The 20,506-nt window shown below is 38.3% G+C and overlaps 1 protein-coding gene across 1 annotated transcript in view; it reads left to right on the forward strand.

The window, feature by feature from the left end:
- The first annotated feature begins 3,648 nt into the window (after positions 1 to 3,648).
- TGM4 (transglutaminase 4) overlaps positions 3,649 to 20,506 on the forward strand; it is a 43,735-nt gene continuing 26,877 nt past the window's right edge. The window contains exons 1-5 of the mRNA XM_075212489.1: positions 3,649 to 3,680; positions 11,916 to 12,095; positions 14,471 to 14,577; positions 16,337 to 16,469; positions 18,288 to 18,406. Coding sequence (XP_075068590.1) covers positions 11,918 to 12,095; positions 14,471 to 14,577; positions 16,337 to 16,469; positions 18,288 to 18,406 — 537 coding nt within the window. The 5' untranslated portion in view covers positions 3,649 to 3,680; positions 11,916 to 11,917. The remainder of the gene's footprint in view (positions 3,681 to 11,915; positions 12,096 to 14,470; positions 14,578 to 16,336; positions 16,470 to 18,287; positions 18,407 to 20,506) is intronic.

The raw sequence follows: 20,506 nt of genomic DNA on the forward strand, positions 1-20,506 counted from the left end.
AAAAGCACAAAAGGTTATCCACACACAAATCCAGTATATTATATCCAATAGTATATCTGATGCACCAAGTAACTACATGATTAGTAAGAATAGTCTCATTGAAATACTTAAATGAGAGAATGAGAGCAGAAACCAAATTGTAGCAGCAGTGTCACGGTTCTGCAGATAGGATTCTTGATCTGCCCAGTTTAGCACTACTCCTAGCAAGGCGCGGGGTCTAACGAACGGACGGTGTTCACCAGGATCCACCGCAAGGGGATTTGATCTTAGCTGCGTCCACCCGCAGGTCGTGGCCCCTACTAGGAGTATCGGGCGAGATCTCTTAGGGGAGTGAGAAGGATGAAACTAGCAGGTAACGGCAGGAGAGATGGAACACAAGCTTTGAGACAATTGAGAAACTAGGAGTGGTGGAGCGTGAGCTCTGTAGATGAGCAGTACAGTAGAGTGGTGGAGCGTAAGTTCTGTAGGCAAGCAGTACAGCAGAGCGATGGAGCATAAGATCTTGTAGCCAGCGTTATAGTGGAATGAGATGGAGTGTAAGCTTTTGTAGCCTGCAGGATGAGATGGAGCGTAAGCTCTTGTAGACAGCGGTACAACGGAGTGGTGGAGCGAGAGCTCTGACGACCAATGTAGAGCACAGGAAGCAATGGAGCCACGTCTGATACCTAGGCAGGTAACACGATCAACAGGCACTGAGCTGTAGGGGGAAGTGCCTTTTAAAGTTTGGAGCCGGGATTGTTTGTCCAATAGGAAACATGCAGCGGGCATAGAAGATCGAGCCTGCGCATGCGCAGACTGGAAAACAGGACACCGATGGCCGGAGCGCGGAGGTCAGCAGGAGGTAGGTAAGTGTGTCGGACCACGGTTGTAGAAACCGAAGGTACGCCGTGTAACAAGCAGCTATTTTGTGGTGTATAGAGTTTCTAGTAGGTCAACAACTCCAAAAGCCTTTCACATAGTTTAGATTAGAACGGGAGCAGTGAGACTGGGTGATGACTGGAGAGGAATGAAGGGTTGATGACAACATGTTTAAAGACAGTTGGGAACATTGTAATGAAAAGATTGGAGTTAAAACGTTTTGTAAATGTTGGGTTCAATGTTGAAGAGAGAAGAATAATATAAGGAATGGGGTCAAGGGAACAGGCAGACAAACATAGAACACTTTTTATTTAATTAAACTTATAAAATCAGCCAAAGAGGGTAATTGTTAAGGTTTTATTTTAGAAATCAAGATACAAGAAAAACTGAGGGACTGGAATTGTGATGAATAATGTTAGAGTTTTCAATTTAAAGAAGGGAATGTGAGATGTAAAGAGATTGGCGATACTACTCTAATGCTGGTGATCTCATTTGATGTTAGTATATTTATCTATCCTGTGTCAGCATTCTGTGACTTAGTTATGGGAGAACCTGGCCTTCATTTTTTGGTACCCTATGCTATTCAATACACTCAAACAACCATGATATATGAACACATTTACAATAATATAATGCACATGGACGGGGGTTACAATGTGGCATGTGTTCCTCCATATCACTTAGTTTGGATATGAGAAATACGGTGGTCCTTGAACTTTTATGTAACAAAAAAGTGTGTCTCTTGTTTAGAAATCCCCATAATCCACATTTATGTTAATGGAGATCGTAAAAGTATAGTGTCATATCCTGACAGAGCTAAACAGATTCCCACGAAAGGATGACTGAACCTACAGACTGAAGCTGGGTACACACTACAGAATTTTCCGCCAACTTTTTATGCAGATGGATTTTACATGCGATCGATGGTCCAATCGCTCGGTCCATGGACTGCATACACACTAGCCTTGTTTTAGAAGATAAAGGGAAGAGCGGACTTCCCTTTAGCGACTTTTTACAGCCATGTTGTCGTGAGCAATGATTGCAATTTCGTACACATCGGTCGGAAGTTTATACACACTACACAACGGAAACGAGATTGGAACGAAAATATTAAACGCTATGAACCACCAAATGAGGCGTCAATCGTCCATTTGGGCAGACTTTCGACCATCGTGTCACTACACACACTGACCTGACTTTTGAACGAGCGGTCATATGTCGGCTGATTGAGCCGATTATTGGACGAAAACCGTGTAGTGTGTACCTAGCTTAAGTAAAGTGGGGTTATCTTTATACTGATAATAGATGGCCCTTATCACCCACCTAAATTCTCCTAATGTGGCTTCATTCCCATGTAGTGTATATATAATAGTGTGTAGTTGCGCAGTCTCTTTGTAAGTCAAGTCATGGCTGCAAATTCCTACTATAGTCATTAAACATGGGATTTAATGTATGGAAAAAACACAATTTACTTTATTAATTTACTATATATCCCTAAAAATGTGGTGCAGAGAGGTGATACAACTGGGCTGCCACATGGCTTATTTTATGTATTATGGTTTCTGCTGTGCCAGATTGTTTTAGTCAGCACATAATTAAATAAACCCTGCCCCTACAAGGATTATGTGATATACCTTCATTTTTAATGCTGGAGATTAGGGTACTTTTTCACACATCTATCTTGCGACAGAGAGATTATGGATAGGAAAATTAGAATGACGGGTTTCTTACTACAAGTTCATTTTAACCACCTATACTATGTTTATTACTTTCATATAGTGCATACCAGTGGTTGAAGTGGAAATATTCTTAAGCTTAGGTCTACTTCCCGCAAATTGCTACCATCACTCTCACTCACTGTCCCTCATATAATTTGATCTACATTACCATGTTATATGTATTTCTATTCATTCAGTATATCTGGTCTTTGTATTTTGTAATGTGTTATGGATCACTGCTTTCTGTATATTTCATGTACGGCGCTGCGGACCTTTTATGGTGCTTTATAAATAAAAGATAATAATAATAATAATAAAATTTAGAAGTGTCAGTATGGAAAATGTAAGTGAATCAAATTTGTTAGTTTTACAGTAAAGGTAGTAGGAGAAGTGACGCTATGGCATACCTAGGGCTGTCTTAACACATAGGCACACTGGGCAGTTGCCTGGGGACCCCATGAGCATAGGGGCCCCATAGGCTTGCCAACTTTTTAGTATATTATTCCTGGAGATTTATTCAGAACCTTCAAACCCTCTTTAGTAAAAAATTTAGGTGGACTAATCACCTCAGTATTAGCTGTTATCTGTACATGCGATCTTGCTGCTGCAAATATATATCTTGACCTTGACTAAAACAACGTACACGTACTAATTGTACATAAGTGGGTGAGTGGTTGTGTAGGTAGGGCCCGAGTGCACTGCTTTACCCTGGGGCCTAAAATGCTGTTAACACAGCCCGACATACCTCCGTATACCAGCCCACTTCAACCACTGGTACATGCGCAACATTTTTCAGAATTTGCTTTTCTGACCAATCAAGCACACATCTAATTTGTGTTGCCTAATACACAAGAAACAAAGTAACTTTCCAAGTCATGCGGATCGGACACTGGGTTTTCAGCTACTCCCCCTCTTATTTCCTTTTATTCTTTTGTTGTATATCTTGCTTACCCCATTCACTTTGCTTGTGTTAGGTAAATATTGTTTCATTGGTGAGTTCTTGCTGACGCCAGATTCTGAGGACTATTAAAAGCAGTTGGTTGGAGTTTTACAGTACTTGCCAGAACTGCCACCTAATAAGAACACAGTTGAATCATACTGCTGGTAAGTGCCCAATTTATATTTACTTTACAACAGCATGACCAGGATGTAATAAATAGTTTATAAAATTCTGCATTTTTCCTTGGGATTATTAACTGGAAGCATTCACATTATCTGCTATATTACTACTTTCTCAATATATATATATATATATATATATATATATATATATATATATATATATATATATATATGTTCTATGTATGATAATGATAAAGTTTTATAAGTGGATAACTGCACCAGGTTTATTAATTAATATGAATGTATAAAGAACATCCCCTAATTACCATAATCTATGTTTGTCCAAGATTTTGGAATAAAAATGGCTGAAGGGTGCACCAAAATGCTTAAAATATAAGTACCATGGACAAAAAGAGAAAGTATATATCAGAGCACTCTGGGATGTGTGATCACATTTACAAATCATCAATTTTATTGGTATGCATTAAAAGCGTGTATACCGGTTTCATAAGGATCGCGAAATATAAAAACATAATGTGATGCAATGTGATAGTAAATTTGTAAAGAGTTGTTAATTATACAGAATGAACTGCAATTGCTTTGTTATCTCATATATTCTTTAATAAATAAAACACTTTAATAAGCAAACGGGTGCTTTGTTTATCTCATCCTCTACAATTAATCCTCATAATCTCAGATCGAACCCAATGAGCAGCCATCTATCTATTTATCTATTTGCTTAATAATAGCTAGATCCTAATAGACCACCAGTGTGATACTTGTACTCCATTGCAGTGAATTATGGCCACAGAATAGTTCCATTATAGGTAGTCAGCAATACACTTGTTCCTATATATAGCCTGTAATAGACTGTTCACCAACCTATGCTACCTTAACTATAAGAAGGATAACAGCTATTTTACTGGTTTAATAAAATACCCCTTTTTTATTGAAATAATTTCATCCTCTTTATAAGTGAAAGGGACTCTGCCTATATACCCTAAAAATATCTCCTGTTAGCTTAACATCGACCTGGCCATGCATATTGTACATCACTAATAGGTGGTCTATTCAAACTCTAGAATGAATGGATAATTAATGATAATTCTACCTATTTCACAAGGGGGAGGTTTTCTGGTCTTCTCAGGGAAAGCCTATTGCCAAACTGCACACAATATTGTTATAGGATCACTTCCTACCCTAATGAATAAACCATAATATAAGGATTAATTAAGATTACTAAACATGATATAATAATATGAGCAGAACAAACACAAGTGACACAAATAAAAGTGTTTTATTTATTAAATAAAATATGAGATGACAAAGCAATTGCAGTTGATTCTGCATTTTAATCACTCTTCATGAATTCACTATCACATTGTATCACGCTAAGTTTTTATATTTCGCAATCTTTATAAAAGCAGTATACATGTTTTTTAACGCATACCAATAAAGTTTTATAAATGTCATATATAGAAATTAGGCAATATAAAAAATAAATCTACCTTCAAAAACGGTGCTATATCAATTAAAGATGTCGTACTGTAAACAATATATATCAGAAGATAACTCTGATAAAGCTGCTGCAAAGGAGGTTGCCACCCTTCTTTCCTAAATTAACACAATAATAAAACAAATTCCTGCAGTGCTAATTGATATTAAATCCATGTATCATACACAATATAAAAGCTACATACTCTTGGTCACCAATTATATCAAATGATCTATTTAATAATGCATATATGAAAACAATATAAATCAATAGTTAAAATATATGAACTCACTGAAGTTATAAAGACATTTCAATATAAGTCTAAATAACCATATATGAAACTAGTTCGGCAGTGTAAAAATTTAAGACAATAAAATGTTCAACAAGCTAATTCCCATTAAAGTAGATCTTGATTAGATGATCGTAATGAACAGCAGGTTCAATGAAGATGTTAAATCCACAGCCTTTTGATCTGGAATCTGTAGTAAGTTATTTATATATATAGAAAATGTATAGATCTGATCATATCAAAAAGGCAAAAGAATTTGGTAGACATTGCTATTGATAGGTCCAGAGAATTAGTTTCTTAAGAATAAATTCCGATCTCATGTATATTCCAATTGGGGTTCATCCCAGAAAACAGATATTAAATAGTTTGTCAGTACAATTATAGTGTTCAGAATTTATCCGTGCAGATACGAAACAGAAACCCCTCCCCTCCGCTAAAAAAGTGCCCTATATAGTGGCACTGTACTATACAGCAGCCGCGGCGCTGTCAAAGAAGTGTCCGCGGCGGTCCTGTATTGTATACAGCACCGCCGCGGATGCTTCTTTGACAGCGCCGCGGCTGCTGTATAGTACAGGGCTGCCTAAACTGAGCTGCTGCGCATGCGCGGCAGCTCTCTCGCTTTTTTGCTTTTTTTCCGGTGGAGGGGAAACCCCCCTTAAAAATGCTCCGTGCGCCCCTGATAAGCATTCGGTGACAACTGATAACTGATGCTTCAAACAGAAGTTAAATCATACAAGTATATAGTGTCAATCTGCTAGTGGTGCTCAGCTTTCTAACTGAAAGCCTTTGCAGGGTGGATGTATGTAACAAATGTTTGTGGATGTCTGTGTCTGTTGAAACACTGACACCCATTCATGGTCAGTATTCCCCTCAGCTGGCAGCTCCGCTCCGGCAGTCTATTATATCTGATGTTCGGGAGAAAGTAGCAAATATATGCGCTGCGGCACCTGATTGTGGTATATCGTCTGCCGTATCCCAAGCGAGGGTTCCGATCCATGGGCCTGATTCATTAAGGATCTCAAATGAAGAGGATACTCATTTCAGTCTCCTGGACAAAACCATGTTACAATGGAAGGGGTGCAAATAAGTGTTCTGTTTTACACATAAGTTAAATACTGACTGTTTTTTCATGTAACACACAAATATTTGATAGCTTATTTGTACACTGAAATTTAAAGTTGATATTTGTGTGTTACATGAAAAAACAGTCAGTAGTTAACTTATGTGTAAAACAGAACACTTATTTGCACCCCTTCCATTGTAACATGGTTTTGTCCAGGAGACTGAAATGAGAATCCTCTTCATTTAAGAACCTTAATGAATCAGGCCCCATATGACTGAAAGCCACTTGAATTGACACTAGTATAGTCCAATGTGAATGTGTAATTTGGAACAGCTTAACTGTGTTCAACAGCAAGTAGTGAAATAGGTCTTAGTGTGTGTATAATATATATATATATATATATATATATATATATATATATATTAATTGTAGATAGATGGATGAATACAACCACAATGCCCTATAATAGCGTGATCGAAATCAGACTTATATGCAAGCACATTACCAAGCCTCAGTTATAGTGATCCAGAGGTCATGTTCCCACCTATAAATATTAGGGTAATATCTGTAGCCAATGTCCATTGCATTCTGCTTGTATTGGTGCATTACAATTCTATTAGATCTGAAAGGTGTGGTCTGCATTAAACGCCTAAACCTGAAAGAAGTGCTGTGAATGGAGGCTGACAGTTGGTAGGTAATGGACACTACATTGTGGGGCATGTTTAAGAAGTCCTAAACCATGCAGAAACTGCTTGTCTTAAGTAAAATGTCCATTTAAGAAAAGCCTAATGCAGGAGATATCGGAGATGGGAAAAGCGCTATAAACATGTGCATAGAGCTTTACCGGTGAGGGATCCAGTAAAGTTGGAGAGGCTTAAGCTGGATCCCATTTAAACTAACCAGCAACACCATCCTGAGAATTCCTGTTTAATAAATTAACAAATGCTGCTGTCCTCATAGATGTCTATGGTGACAAGACCCGATTATTAGGTTAATGCCAGAGAAATCTATGTTTTCTCCAATGTTAACCCTTTGTTAAATAACAAAAAGTGGTGCATTTTGCTAGGGGTGATGCCAGTATTTTGTCTCTTTATCGCTTCTTAAATAAACCCCTTAAAATGATTGTTTGTTATTATTATCCACATATGGAGCCTGTGTAGAATGTGATGTAATCAGTGGTGGAAGTGGGCTGGTATATGGTGGTATGCTATACTGCCACTTCTCCTACTGCCTTCATAGTGAAGTTATCATACCGCCACCTCTAAATTTCCATTTCAACCACTGAATTTAACAATTGCTCTCCCATAATACAGTGCATAGTTGCCAACCTTCTGTTTTTACTAGGGAAATACCTGTTATTAATTACGTTAAAATTCTTAGAAAAGCAAATCATAGTAAAAATATATTAATTGTACTTTAAGCATGTATCTTTATCTACTATGCATCAGTGGTTTCAGAACTGTAGTGTCTTTATTACTGGCTATGATACTCTGTCAGCACCTTGTAAAGTTTTTTTGTTTTGGATTAAAACATGATTGTGTTGGCATAGATATACACTAAAGTATTTGGCCACACCTGTTAATTATTGAATTGAGGTGTTTCAATCAGACCCGTTGCCAGAGGTGTATAAAATCAAGCACCTAGCTATGCAGTCTCCATTTGCAAACATTTGTGATACAAAAGGGGTCGTCCTGAAGAGCTCAGTGACTTCCAGCATTGTACTGTGATAGGATGCTAACTTTGCAATAAGACAATTCGTGAAATTCCATCCCTGCTGGATATTCCACGGTCAACTGTAAGTGATATTATTAGAAAGTGGAAGCGTTTAGGAACTACAGCAACTCAGCCACGTAAAATCACAGAGCTGGATCAACAACTGTTAAGGTACGTAAAAATTAGAGATGCTCACTGTCCCCCGTGTCTTGGTTTTGGTTTTGGATCTGGATTACCGTCGTGTTTTGGTTTTGCCAAACCGCCCTTGCGTGTTTTGGTTTTGGTTTTGTTTGGTTTTGTTTTGCAATTTTGTTTAAAAATCAATGTTTTTGGGCATAAAATAACCTAATTTAGTGCTCCACCTGTTTCTTGGATAAGTAAGGTAATTCTAAAGCTAATAAATTAGGAAGAAAACAGTTTAATCCCTGGTAGGCCTTCCTTAATTCTGCACACAAACCTGGTTGTCTTCCTCTTCATCTTAGCCTATTGGCAATGCAGCCATCATCTTTGGGTGTATATTACACACTCCACTTGTAGTTGAATAGAAAAAAAGCAGCCTGCATAGACTGTAGAATTAGAAAGTAAAAATAAATGGACCAAGGTAGTTTGGTGGCTATCTATGCCCCCCCCCCCCCTGCCCTCCACTTGTAGTTGAATAGAAAAGGGTGAAGGCCTCATTCTCTCTTTGCCACTGCGTGTGTAGAATGGCATGTTGGCAATTTATTTTTTATCGGCACTTAACTTTTCCTCAGTTATACTTCTTTTTCGCTTCAACACTGTACATTTTTTTTTGGTGTGTGTTTTTTTGACTGATTTCAAAAGACTGTGTAGTTTGACATAGCCTTTCCCAGATGACGTACTGGGAGCACTACCATCAGGACTGGTGAAAGAACCTGGTTGCTGATTCTGCTCATATGTGGACTGCTTTGAATTCATTATGAGCCCAAAGCACTTGTAGTGCTACAAATTGTTTTAGATACTGCTGACAAATATGACTTTTGACAGCCAGAAAAATAAATGCAAAAGAATGGGGGACACCCCAAAAGCACTTGGAGTGCTAAATATTATTTTTTTAGACTGCTGACAAACAGGACTTTTGACAGCCAGAAATATTAATGCAAAAGAATGGGGGACACCCCAAAAGCACTTGGAGTGCTAAATATTATTTTTTTAGACTGCTGACAAACAGGACTTTTGACAGCCAGAAATATTAATGCAAAAGAATGGGGGACACCCCAAAAGCACTTGGAGTGCCAGAAACTGCACAAAAAAACCCTCCTCTATCCTCCTCTTACTGCTGGAACAACTGGTATTAAGATTACAATGGTATTGCATACAAACAATAATGTGTCCAAATACTGATCTATCCCTGTGCTGATCTAGCCAGTGTGACCTAACCCTTCTCTCTCCCTCTGTCAAATGGCGATGGATTGCTGTGGAGGCTGGTATTTATGCTTTTCAAATCTCGCGAGAACCGAGTTCAGAAATACGAATACGTCACAATGACGTTTTGCCCTGATTTCGAATCCGAATGGGCGGGAGAGTACCGAGCGTGCTTGGCTCGGTACTCGGATAGGCTAAATTCGGATGAATTCGGATCTCGGGGAACCGAGCCCACCCATCTCTAGTAAAAATCACCAATGCCCTGCTGCTTCCATGGCTGAAGAGTTCCAAATTTCAATTGGCATTAATGTAAGCACAAAAACTGTGCGGTGGGAACTTAATGGAATGGGTTTCCATGGCCGAGCAGCTGCATGCAAGTCTCACATCACCAAGACCAATGCCAAGCGTCGGATGGATATACAGTAAAGCACGTCAACACTGGACTGTGGAGCAGTGAAAATGTGTTCTATAGAGTGACGAATCACGCTTCTCTGCTTAGCAGTCAGATGGTTGAGTCTGGGATTGGCGGATGTGGGAGAATGTTACCTGCCTGATTGAATTATGCCAACTGGGAAGTTTGGTGGAGAAGGGATAAGGGTATGGGGCTGGTCTTCAGAGTTTGGGCAAGGCCCCTTTTCTCCAGTGAAGGGCAATCTTAATCATAATCTTAGTCACTTTGGACAATGCTATGCTTCCAACTTTGTGGCAACAGTTTGGGGAAGGCCCTGTTCTATATCAACATGACTCTTCCCCAGTGCACAAAGCAAGGACTACAAAGACGTAGTAGGATAAATTCGGTATGGAAGAACTTGACTGGCCCACACAGAGCCCTGACCTCAACCCTATCGAACACCTGTGGGATGAACTGGAACGGAGATTGAAAGCCAGGTCTTGTAGTCCAACACCAGTGCCTGACCTCATAAATGCTTTACAGAATTAATGTACGCAAATTCCCACAGAAACACTTTAACACCCTGTGGATAGCCTTCTAAGAAGAGTGGAAGCTGTTATCACTGCAAAAGAGGGACCAACTCCATATTAAAGTATATGTATTTGAAGACAATATCATTATAGTCCCTGTTGGTGTAATGGCCAAGCGTCCTAATACTTTTGTCCATATAGTGCAAGCTATAGCAGTGAGGCATAACTAATACGGGTTTTCAGAGTAAGAGGGATATAGAAACTAACCTTTTCTGTGTACGTCTTTAGTACAATTAGATGCCTTAATAACAACATTGTCTTACCATTATTTTCAGTGTTATTTAGTACTTTTTTATTAATAGTTTATCTTAAAATCACTTTAATACATTACATTTTACATTACCATATGGCTAAAATCAACAAATCACTTTATTATCATTCTCACTTTCTGTTCCATATATATCACTCTACCAAGACCCATTGTATTGCCCAGCGTAAGAGGCAGAACAACAGTTTTAGAGCACATGGATAGTTTCAATTTTTTTTTTATCATGCTGTATCCACTGAACATATCAGTAACTTGGATGTAGTTATATAAAAATGCAATGACAAAGCTCTTATTTAACAATACAAGATTTATTTTACATTAGGTCAGATTTTTTTTTTGCAGAGCAGAGGGGACACAAAAATCTATGTGCAGGTTCTTGCAGTGATAATAGCAAGACCAATCACCAGTGTGCCTCTAAAGTACTGTTACACAAATTATAGCTAGATAGAAATCCACATTTTATTTGTTACTTAATATTTTTTATTAAAATGCAGTATTCCAATGCATATGTAAATTGATTAACATGTAAATACATACTTCTTTCATATCTGATGTAAAATTAAGCACATCATATATTGAATCATAACGTAAGTTCTATCTTTACAAAGAATACATTTTGAAGAACGGAACACTTATGCATATTGCCTTGTTTAATTCTGCAATAGAACTCTACAAAATATACTGTATGTTGTTCATAAGATAAATATGTTCAGTATGGTGTCACTTTACTGAGTCAATGTTTACTTACCGAGATACACATGGCATATACCTGCAAAGTTTAGGGACCATCAGTATTTTTTAGTATAGTAAATACATGGTTCTTGTTGTTTTTCCAGTCTTTCCTTAAACATGTTTGTATTTTTTAAATAGATATGTAATTAATAAATCTGGTGTTTTTCGAATTGAGATTTCTGTTCCATCTGAATATTAGGATTTATGATAATGGACGTCAGTGTTTTACTGTGCTGCCCACCCAAAAAAAACTTTAGGTGGTAGTTATAGATTCTTGACATCACATTGGTTCCCTGAATCCTAAATTTTAATTCAGTAAAGTATATTATATCTATTTCTATTTTGTCTCCTAGAAATGGATTTACGAACCACAAAAGTAGACTTCCTGAAGCAAGAGAATGCCTCTCAACACAACACTGCTGAGTTTGACAGCCCACACCTAATTCTGAGACGAGGACAGGAGTTCACCCTTAAGATTTCCTTTAACAGGGAAGTGACTCAGAAGGATAAAATATTTTTGCAGTTCACTAATGGTAAATATACAGCTTAATAAATCTGACTGTCACTGATGCTAAAAACCAACAGAAAGGATGCATTGGTTTGTAGAGCAAGATAATGAGGTTTGACGAGAAGTTTACAGCTGCTGATGGAAGGATTTGATCCAAGCAAGACATTCCCTTGCTAAGTATGGTATTTCTTTAAAGCAGTAAAAGGGGGAAATTCAATTACCCTGGGGAACATCGCGACTGCGCATTTTTACCGTTACTGTGGTAAAAATCTCTGCTCAGTTCAGCACCTCTATGGAGAGCAAGGAAAAGTGAGCGGAGATTTCTGTTAAAATATCCAACGTGAGACACTTTGCGACTAATTCAATTCCCCCCAAAGAAATAGATTATTAAAATCAGGTAAAGGGGTGTTGAGGGTACATTTTCATGGTGTTCCTTGAATTGTGAGGCACATGGGCATTTTCACCATATCTATATGTTTAATAAAAGGCATTTTGCACTATTCAGTTGCGCTTAGTAGAAAAGCACATAGGTATCCGCACTTCGAGCAATGTTAAAATAAAAGCGTAAAATACAGAAAACTGACACGTAATAAAGCTCCCAATGCATGTCACTCTTAAGATTAATGTAAGCCATATGCCAGCCTAAACCCTGCAGTCGGAGAAAAGAGAAAACATTTATTTTATTGAAAGGGGGAGGGCGTACTAAAGTGGTAGGAGTTTTATGTGACATTTACAATTTTGCAATTACTCCTCTGCAGATTATTCTGCTCTTTAACAAAAATAAGCACACTTCTCATTTGAGGTGGTTCCAAATACGGGACAGAAGGCATGGACTTTCACGCATACTGGGTGCAAAACAAAATGATGGGGCAGTTTGCTTTGTAGATGGTGTCTAGATGTAAGGGGACAAAAGGGCTCTGTATTATGAATGTTTTTTTGTTAAATTAAACCTTTTCATTATATTCCTCCCATATATCCCTCCCTTTAAAATGTATGCTCTCGCATGCAGGGTCCTCTCTACCTATTGTCCCACATCTGTCTCCTGTCCCTTGTACGTTCCATCACGTCTCTTGCGGCACTCTGTGTGAGTCCCCATGGCATTACTCACACTCATCTGTGCTGCTGACATGTATTACCTCATCTATTTGTTACTTGCTTCTGTATCCAGCGCTATCGAATCTGTAGCGCCTTATAAATAAATTAATAATAATAATAATAAATTATTTAAGTGAACCCAAATGCATGGCAGGAGTTTTGTCATTCTCATTGAAAACCCGAGTTAACACCACATTGAGCAAGGTGCAAAAATTCAGCCTCTTTGCTCACTGGAAAAAGTCTTTGCCTCAAGGGAAACTAGAAGTTTACTTTTGCTGATTTTTTTGTGTTTTTTTACATGGGCAAAAGAGGTGTTAATGAAGCAGAGGAGTCTCTACTACACACACTAACCTTTATAGGGCAAATTATTGACAATGACTGCTGTCAACACTGAAGTCCTTGGAGTATGGGTAGTCTCCAACTCAGCTACTGTTACGAAAATCGTGATATGTGTTAAATTGATTATGTGTGTATAACTGGACCAAAGCTGCAATACCCCAGGCTGTATTGAAGAATATCTGCCAAGTAAATGATTCCTGCTGATTAAAGGCTACTTCTCAAATATGCTGTTTTCATGTGTTTTAGATGCATGGAAGCCAGATTATAAAGATAATAAATGAACTGATACCAGCAATTTAACAAATGACTAAAGCTGGAGATATCAGAGATAGCTCCTACCTCTATGGCCACAGTACTGCAGGAGTCAGTAACGTATTTGGCGCATGCGCAGTATTAGGGGCGTAAATGCACAGTTGATCCAGGGAGAGAACTCTGAAACTGTCTGTCACACTGTGATCAGCAAGTAGTGAAGGCTAAAAGTTCATTGTAGAGTCATTGCAGGGACAGCCTTTTATCGGATGTACTATCTTAATATGATATCTTGATATGACTTTTATGATGAATTGGTCCAAAAATGCACCACTAAATGCTGCGAAATGTGACGATAAGAGATGCTACTTTATGGGGTAAAGTGTGAACTATAATAAATAGGCCCCTAAAAGAGATATAATATAAGAATGGACAGCATGGTGCTACAGTGGTTAGCATCCTGACCAGGGCCCTATATTTGTGGAATTTGTATGTTCTCCCTGTAATTGTTTTGGGTTTTCTCCCACAGCACAAAAACATACTGGTACGTTCTGACAAAAATGGTCCTTGGTGTGTGTGGTGGGGTATTTAGAATGTAATCTCCAATGGGGCAGGTACTGATGTGAATTGGCACTGTCTAAATAACTTATAATAATATAAAAATCTTCAATAAACTTAATCAGTTCCCATTAACTATATTCTATGCATTCATTTTAGGCCTTCGTCCAGTGAAATCAAATGGAACCCTTGTGCTTATTGAGCTGAATTCCTCAGGCCAGACCAAAAATTGGAGTGCTGCAATTTGTCAGAATGATTGTGCTGAGGTAATTATAAATGCTAGTAATTTGCTCCATTTTAATTAATCAATTCATTTTGTGCACTTATTATTTTGGGGAAAACCCATTGGAGTTTATATTTATTTTATTTATTTTTTAACATTTAATATTTATTCTGTTAGTGAAACTGAAAGCCCAAGTTAAAGGATGCCGTGTGAACCAACAAAGCCGTGTCACGCATTCACAGCAGTGGCGGATCCAGGGGGGAAGCGATATGGGCGATGACCCCCCCCCCCCTCTAGCAGGGGCTTGCTGCCGGCAGCTGCACACTATGTGCAGGTCCGTTCGGCAGTGACATTCAGGGAGAGTGAGATGCCTGGCCGCTATGATTGTGTTTAACACAATCAGAGCAGCCGGGCAGCCTTAACAATCAAAAAGCGGGTGGGGACTAAATCGCTCCCCCTACAACACAATTCTAGATCCACCCCTGATTCACAGAGACACTATAGACAGGCTGGCGAAGCCGTAAGGGTCCTCTCACCAATGTCAACCGTTATCACCAGGGAGCTGAATATCACTCAGCTGGTGCTGTAACAAATTATTTTGTAAATTGTGATGATAGGAAAATGTCTATAGCTGTGATAAGTGGCGATAGAACACCAGCCCTGTAGCCACTTAATGGTAAATAGGGCCCTTTGCCCTTTAAATTAGTTAGTTCACAGCCCAACAAAAAAATGTTGTCTACAATATTTGAACCATTGGTTGACAGGAAAAAAATCATTCTCCCACCCTCCATATCAAGCTGGGACTAATGAAACAATTAGTTAAGGCCTCGGACAAAGATGGTGATTGCTTCAAATACATTTGTAGATTGTTCCCTGGATTAAGTATGGAAAAACTAAAAGCTGGACACTTTGAAGGCCTTAATTTCATAAACTTATGAAGAATTATAATTTCCAAAAATGTATGAATGGTGTTGAAGCTTCTGCCTGGTGCAATTATGTCTCAGTTGTCAAGAACTTCTTGGGTAACCACAAACCAGCCAAGAACGGGTGTAAAATATGGTCACAAACTTTAAAAATATGAGTATTAATATGAGCATAAAGGTACAGTTTCTCCGCAGTAACTTACACAGATTTCCAGATAATATTGGTGGTTTTAGTGAGGAACATGGGGAGAGGTTTCATCTAAATATAAAAGTGATGGAGGAAAGGTATCAAGGCAGATGGGACAGACACATGATGACTGACTATTGCTGGAGCCTCCAGCTTGATTGTTCTGATAACCCACATAAAAGAAAACAGCATTTTACTATGCATTTATTGTAATTATCTGAATCAGCTTATTATATATATATATATATATATATATATATATATATATATATATATATATATATATATATATATACACTGTATGTTATCATACTGAATGAAATGGCATTATGTATTTCATGTGTTTACTTTTGTATAATTTGAGACAATTTCAGTGCGATTTGTAAGTAGGCTCTGTCTGACCATTACATTTTTTGCATTTTTATGTTTTTCAATGGGGTACACATTATCTCAAAAATCAGAGCCAACCTAGCAAAATCAATGCTAGATTTGGAATCAGCACCACAAAGTTACCCCAAAATCACTGTATTATGTTTGGCAATAAAATGACTGTTGACCAGTGAATCACTTAGGGGCCTAGTTAAAATCAAGCAGTGATAGAGGCCATACAATGATCCAGAACTCTACTACATGATGACTGATGATATCTGTACTTTTACAGAAAAATAATAGATATTGTTATCTTTTTTTAGTATGTAATATCTGTCAGTATTCAAGCCAATGCAATTATTGGAAAATACTTTCTAAGTATAATAACAGGAAGAGGAATCATTTACACGGCAGGAGATTGCCCCATTTACATCCTGTGCAACCCTTGGTGCAAAGGTAAATATCTTATTATCCTTCTGTTTTTAATTAAGAAACACCAAATACCAGCATGTAAATACAGTGTTAATGACCACATTGTCTCTGAGCACTTTGTTCACTTTGGGTGGGCATTGGGCACTACATAAGCCAACACACATCATATAATACAATTCTATCCTCTTTACATCTAATTGTATACAGTAAACAGAATGAGAACTTGTACTAAGAACTGCATCTCACATACAAAAGAAGTTGTACCATGCAATATTTTTATGAAGGGTTGGGTAGAGTCATGAAAAATATGAAATAAAAGAAAACATGGGGTCATGAAAAAACTTTTGTTTTTCCCTTTTTTATTTTCAATAATAGAACATTAAAGGACTTACAAAAGTGCAAGACAAGCCCCTCCCACTGTGGACATACATCTTGTGGGAGGAGCTTAGCAGGGTCAGGTGGGCAAGGGGGCAGGGGGGGGATCTGTCTTCGGGCAGGTCACAGAGTGGCCTACCTTGGGCTGGGTCACTGGGCAACCTGCATTTTTTTCCCTTTAAAATGTTCCTCATAGACTACCGAGTCGAGTCTTGCTCCCTAGGCCAAAAGTTACTCCTCAGAGATAGGCATCAGTTTCAACTTTCAATAGAGCATGTTTTGCTGCCGGTGCATTTATACAGTAAAGTAAATGTTTAGGCCTATGTGAAAAGACAAATTCAAACACACAAAAGTGACACATATAGTAATGATATAGTTACGATAGTCCCAATGTCCCCTCACTCTTCTAAGTAATGTAAGACATAAATAAGGCTCAGCTGAGCAGTATTAAGCCACAAGCTGAAATAAAAGAATGGGGTAGTCTTCTGGTGTCAGCAGGCTGGACTTTAAAGTGATATTTTTACTCTCTCTCTCTACCATGCGCATTTCCAGCCATTCCCGTAATTCTACAAAAGTAGGCACAGGTTGGTTTTTGTGGGAAGTTCCCAAAACCAGGATGTTGGTGTGACCTATGAATGTGCTAGTTCAGTGTTTTCCCAACACCAGTCCTCAAATACCCCCAATAGATCATGTTTTGTGCATTTTTGAACAGGTGGGAAAATTGCCTACTAAGCCAAATATATTGACTCACCTGTGTATGTTTAAAGAAATCTTCAAAACATGAATTGAAGTGAGCATCAGGTTTGGGAAACATTACACTAGACCAGTGTTTCCCAAACCCAGTCCTCAAGTACCCCTACCAGTATGTTTTTGGAATGTGGGAGGAAACTGGAGCACCTGGAAGAAACCCACGCAAACACAGGAAGAACATACAAACTACACACAGATAAGGCCATGGTTGGGAATCAAACTCATGACCCCAGTGCTGTGAGGCAGAAGTGCTAACCACTAAACCACCGTGCTGCCCACATGTGGTACTAATTATTTCACTTGTGACCTGCAAAACCTGCACTGGACTGGGTTTGGGAAACACTGCACTAGAAGGACAAATAGACACACATTTGCAAAATAGAAAACCATGTTTTGCACTTTTGTAAATGACCTCAAGCGTCCCCTAAACAAAAACCATATGTCAGGCAAATATATTTCTGTGTGATTTATACAAGATCCTTGAACAGCAATCAGGCCTCAATTAATGATATCTCTTGGGCCATTTACTCGGACTACCTCTATTTATTTATTTATAGATTATATACACAACATTACCAACTACTTAATGGTAATACATTGTGGTAACATTGTTTTACAGGACAGTGACAATCCATTAAAACATACAGTTATTGCATTAAAAGCACAGTATAATAAATATTATATTATTATATCTGAAATACTTTTCTATGTTATTAGATGACAGTGTATACATGCCGGTCGAGGATGAGAGGAAAGAATACATTCTAAATGATATAGGTTACATTTATGTGGGATCTACCCATAAAATTACCGCAAGGCCATGGAATTTTGGACAGGTATGTATCGTTTCACAAATACTGATGCAACATTGAAATGGAAAATTTATATTAAATATGATCCATCAACAGTCCTCTAATGTTGTTCTTTGCTTTACTTCATAGTGCTTTGTGCACTGTGTAGTTATCAAAACACGTGGCATTTTATACAAAATGCTGTTTATGCATTATACTTGCTCCCTGGCAGACTTCCTACATTCTGCACAACTGCTGGATTCAGCAGATGTCAGTCTGCTTGCAAACCCTCTAATCTCACAGTCTGACCCTGTTTCTGAGTAGATATTCCAGACTGCACTGTGCTTCCTCCCGGGTTGGCTTTCCATATACCACACACCACAAGGCACTATGTCGTAATGCAAAAATAACATCATAGGATCTGGTGAAAAGGCCTCTTTGATATTCCAGAAATGTATTAGAAGAGACACTGCTGAATGCAAACAATAGGGAGCTAAAACCAAATCAGCAGTTAGATCTATACTGCGAATGATAGTTATTGCATTAGCACAGAAGCATATCTCCCAGCATGTCTATCCCTGGCAGCGGAACAGGGGGAGTAGCCATGGTGTGATGGGGGCATGGCCCTACCCTCAGAGGTTTGCCACTACTTAGCTCCCTTCCCCCAACATATCCACCCACAGGACAAACAATGATGGAAAAAAACTACACAAACCTACTGGGATCAAATAGGGCTTACTAAGGAAGATGTTTAATAAAAAAAATAGGCAAATCAGGCAATGCTGCTGAACTGTACAGACAGCTATGTACCAAATACTAATTTCAAAGCGCACTTCTTATGCAAAACAAATCTCTCTGGTGCCCCCAAAGTTTGCCGAGAGGTGGGAAAAAAATGTAAAGGCGCACTGTGCAAGTAAATAAAGGAGATGACCTGAAGTCCTGAGCTGGTGCAAAAGTCTTTTTGTGAAGTTAAAGTGGCCATATACCCCTGCAAACAGCAAGGAACATACATAAAAATGTGCCCTTTCCATCCCCTTTTTCTCATTTCAATAATCTTGCTTCACAAACTGAAACTTTTTTTTAGTATTGCTTTGCAAAAGTAGGTCATTGCTGTGCCTACTCCATACTTTATAAGGAATGTGCAAACTTCTGTTAGTTCACAAACATCACTATCTTCCTCCAGAAATCCATACTCGGTAAATATCTAGGCACACTTCAGGAAATTGAGGCACCCAATGAGACCCTGCATATCTGTCCTTTTGGGCTTTGTAAATGACCACCTTAGTGTGCACAGAAGAATAATTAGGGGCCATGACATCAATACTCAAATCTGACTTCACTGATACACTGATGTGAATCTGAACTCCTACTTTGACATCTCCTCTAAGGTCATAGAGAATAATCTTATATTGGAGGAGGTCCAGGATGCAATTTCCCTTTTATCCATATCAAAAACACAAGACATCAATAGATTCTAACTGTAACTCTGATTTGCTGGCCCTAGGTTTCTCTAACTTTTTCAAGGCTCCATTGAGTTGGCCATTTTTCTTCCCTCCATTAGAGAAGCTACTTCTATAGTCTGGACCCCTTAGCAATGTTCATTAGATGGATCCTTGAGTTGATTTTGGGTTTATCTGTTGCTAGATAAAGTTATAAAAAAAACTTCTGGATAAGGCTTGGGGGTTTTACTCCCATATGTTTGCATGGAATATGTTTTGTCTTCTCAGCCATCTATCCTAGATTTGATAATGTTTCTAGCTATTTTTTCTACATGGGCATATCTGTATGTGGATGCAAACCTTTGGGAAATCCACTTTTGGCTTTATTGAATTAGCTGTGAGCCTCCACAAAATTCTAGACCCCAGCATATGCTTGCTGGAATTTGTGGTCAATGTGGCTCAAACTTCACGGTAACTGCTTTTCTATGCCAAGAAATCCTTATTGTACAAATTGAAAGCATGTAACTTGACTTCCCTTACTTAATAGATTTTTTTCGTCAATAAAACCCGTCCAATGTATAAATTAATGTCGTCCTTGTGAGGTAGCCCATACGGGATAAACTATGGGGCACTTGAGCGACAAAATATGGTCTAATGTGGTATAATTGGTGTGGTTTGACCTTAGAAATCTGTATTTAATGATGTA

The sequence above is a fragment of the Mixophyes fleayi genome, chromosome 5 (assembly GCF_038048845.1).
Source record: "Mixophyes fleayi isolate aMixFle1 chromosome 5, aMixFle1.hap1, whole genome shotgun sequence".
NCBI classification, from domain to species: domain Eukaryota; kingdom Metazoa; phylum Chordata; class Amphibia; order Anura; family Limnodynastidae; genus Mixophyes; species Mixophyes fleayi.